The 3,466-nt window shown below is 39.5% G+C and overlaps 1 protein-coding gene across 1 annotated transcript; it reads right to left on the reverse strand.

The window, feature by feature from the left end:
* Positions 1 to 829: 829 nt before the first annotated feature.
* Positions 830 to 3,466, reverse strand: KLCR1 (Tetratricopeptide repeat (TPR)-like superfamily protein). The gene is made up of 2 exons (XM_085706235.1): positions 1,792 to 3,466; positions 830 to 1,349 (listed from the first exon to the last, which is right to left on the reverse strand). Exons 1-2 carry the CDS (start codon positions 3,318 to 3,320, stop codon positions 1,115 to 1,117), a joined length of 1,764 nt encoding a protein of 587 aa, XP_085562361.1. The 5' UTR covers positions 3,321 to 3,466; the 3' UTR covers positions 830 to 1,114.

Consider the following 3,466-nt stretch of genomic DNA (forward strand, 5'->3'; position numbering starts at 1 on the left):
GTAAAGTTTCATAGAATTCTGAATAAGTTTCGATTTATTTTGATTTTTAGACCAAAACGCGTAAAATCACAATAAAAAGCAGCAAAGCCAGAGGCAGACAGTTAACTGTCTCTTGAGGAGCCAGCGGCAATTAACTGCCGGCACATATGCCAGAGACAGTTAACTACCGTTGGGGTAATTTGGTCATTTACTTGTGTCAACAGGAACTTTTCTATGTCAAAAAAGAAATTTTCATATTCCTTTACATTCATCATGCTACTTCTCCCGAGAAATATAATCACGAAAACATCACGACTATTCAAACTATAATACCCTTCTCCAACTCTTTTTTGCCACCCGCCCATGTATTGTGTATATGCCATATCTAACGGTTACAATCTGTTCTTGTTAAATTTGCTATGTTTCCAATCGCGATCAATAGCACTGCTCTTATAAAAAACATCACGCATACATGATTCATATATGTATCAGGATCTATTAACCTTGAATTAGAAGAATCCTGAAGCAGATTCAACAAGGACAAAGAATTGCAAAGTAACAAAGAGCAGAAACAGGTTTTGCAGGCTGTGGAGTTTCTTTCACACCATCATCGAGGCACGACGGCATTCAATGAAGGGTTTCCAAGAATTTGTTTCTGAACCACAACTGGTTCTCCAGTTAGGGACGGGTTATCCCAGTTTTGTATATGCTATTAACAAATAATCTTAAGGAAAACGATTTTGGTGTTGTTTGTATATGTTATTAACAAATCACGGTAGCAAAAGTAAACTTGATCCTTTTTATCATGCACAAATGAGAACCGAATCTTGCAAGAACAGTTGCAACGAGATGAAATAAACACACTCATCAAAATTTATTCACTCCGAATAAAAAATTGCTTTCAATATTATCCAGAAAAAGACAACAGTACATCTAAAAGGTCACAACACAATTAATAAAACAATTACCCAAGAACAGGAGGAAAAAAAGAAAACAGAAGCAAGAAGCAAATATCAGAAAATCAGGGAAGCTCCCAAATTACATATCCAAAGCTATACAAAGATATCCTATGTTACAGAATGTGCATTCAATTCAATATAATATTAATAGACGTGTAAAAAATATTCGTGGTTAATTAAATTCTAAACCCCAAACCAGGCCACCTCTTGTTACTCTCCTTCTTTGTCCTCTTTGAATTTGGATCAATAAGATTTTCCAAAGACTTTGCTTTTCTGTCTCTTGTCTTGCCAGCTTCTTTCAGCAACTCAGCTAAACGACGCTTCTCATCTTCAAAATCAGGATTTGCTATTCCAAGCTTCTCTTCCCTCAATTTCAGCACATATTCTAAGATTTCAATTGCATCTCCAACTCTGAATCATATCATCACACAACAAAAGAGTTTAATTTAACATCAAACAATACATATGACTTGTTTAAATTGACTTATTTGAGTTTATCTCCACACATAAGCACTAGTGAAATTCTTCTGGCAGAACTAACTAAAACAGTTTATAACAAGTGCATAAGTTGGTCATTCATTTGTTGTTTTTATAAGTTCTCTCAAACAGCTTATCAAGTTATCATAAGTGCTTATTTTCATAAACTCTCGAAAATAGCTTGTGAAAACATTTCATAGCTTATATGAAAACAATTTAACTTTATTTTATCTTTTTGTTATAAAAATAGCTTATAAACAAGACCTTATCTTAGGGGCTTATACTATAAGCTGCAAACTAAATTGTTTATCCAAACCGGGCATAATATTGAATCAAACATAAGATTGTTAAAAAGAGAAAGGAAATTGAATTATACCTTCCCATTGCATCGTAAGTAGCTGCAAGATTGCTATATACACCGAGAGTATCTTGATGACAAGGTCCACATTCTTGTTCAAGAATTCCCCTAGCTTCCTCAAACAATTCAGCAGCTTCATCTATCTTAAACAATTGCACACAAGCCAATCCCATCTGATTCAAAACAACACCAAAAAATGCAGATTTCCTTTCCCCACTGGTTCTCAGTTTCAACACAGCACTCTCAAAGGCACTTCTCGCCTCATCGTACTTCCCAATCATATAATACATCACTCCCATCCGTGCTTCTATCCCCGCAACTGTACTCTGCTGTCCAGGTTTATCCTCCAACAATTTCATTGCCTTCTGCAAAAGCTTCAACGCTTCCTCTGGATCATCAACAGATTCAAATATCGCTGAAACCTCGGTCAAACCACCGGCAATCTCCTCTGCAGTAGTTCCAGGAACCGGCTTCGAGTAAATTCTAAGAGCATTTTCGCAATAAGATTTCGATTCACGAAGCTTCCCTGTCCTATGATACAAATCAGCTAAACGAACAAACACCGAAGCAACAGAAGGATGATTTTCACCTTTGGACGACTTAAACACCGTAAGCGCTTTCTGATAAGAAAATATAGCTTCATCAAAACGGCACAGAGACATGTAAATATTTCCAATACTCACATCAATGGAAGCAACTTCGTTATCTTGACCGTTGGCGATCATTGCCATACTCGCCAGAACAAGATGCTCCAACGCCGATTCATAATCACCTTTCGCCTCACAAATCAACGCCATAAGTCTCCGATCTGCAGCTTCTTCAAGAGAAGCAGGTTCACTATGTGCACGATGAATCTCCAAGGTTTTGTTACAAAGCTCCTCTGCTTTATCAAACTGCATCGCCTGAACATTCGCCTCCGCCAAATAGCGACAGGTTTCACCGACGCGTGGATCGGTATCACCTAACGTTTGGATCTGAATTTGAAGTCCTTGATCATACATTAAAATGGATTTATCAACTTGACCTAACATCGAAAAAGTGTCACCTAACTGCATATAACCGGAGAAAGCAGCAAGAGCATGATCGGCACCACGCTCAACATCAGGAACATGGATCGCGCGTTCGAGAACAGGAACAGCTTCTTCGAATCGGTTTAAGCTACAGTAAATCGCGGCGAGGACATGGAGGCTCATGGCGAGGTCGAGACTGGGTTCACCTTCAACGGCGCAGCGTTCGAAGGATTTGGAAGCGCGGATGGCATAGTCGAGTGCTTTGGCGGGCCCATCGCCGGAAGCGATAGTGTCGCGGGCTACTTTGAGAAGGAATGGACCGAGATCTGGGTTATCGAGAGAGGCTTCGGAGAGGAGAGAGTTGGTGGTTGGGGTTTCGGGTGTTTTTTTCTTGGAGCGTGAAGGAGAGGGAGAGGGTGGTTTTTTGTTAGGGAGGGGTGATTGGGTTGGTGTTTTGGAGGATTCGGATCTTTGAGTAGGGGTTTCGGGTAAGGAGATTCGGGGCGGAGGTCCACCTGGGGATACAAGACCAGGCATGATGAATTGAATTGAATTAGGATTGTGTGAGTGGAGGAAATTTGTATGTAAAGGAGAAAGGTAGAAGAGGGATAAGAACTGAGGAACGATCTCAACCAAAACAAATGGAAATGTGTTGAGGAAAGTGGTAATAGAGTTTGTGAGTT

This window comes from Medicago sativa, chromosome 4 (assembly GCF_051527215.1).
Source record: "Medicago sativa cultivar Bolivia chromosome 4, Bolivia_mono, whole genome shotgun sequence".
Taxonomy (NCBI): domain Eukaryota; kingdom Viridiplantae; phylum Streptophyta; class Magnoliopsida; order Fabales; family Fabaceae; genus Medicago; species Medicago sativa.

What these genes read in the sequence shown, in the direction of transcription:
- KLCR1 (XM_085706235.1), bottom strand. Translation starts at nt 3,320, where the DNA reads ATGCCTGGTCTTGTATCCCCAGGTGGACCTCCGCCCCGAATCTCCTTA. An exon ending in ACTTACGATGCAATGGGAAG is followed by an intron (nt 1,350 to 1,791) that starts GTATAATTCAAT and finishes GATATGATTCAG; the next exon opens with AGTTGGAGATGCAATTGAAA.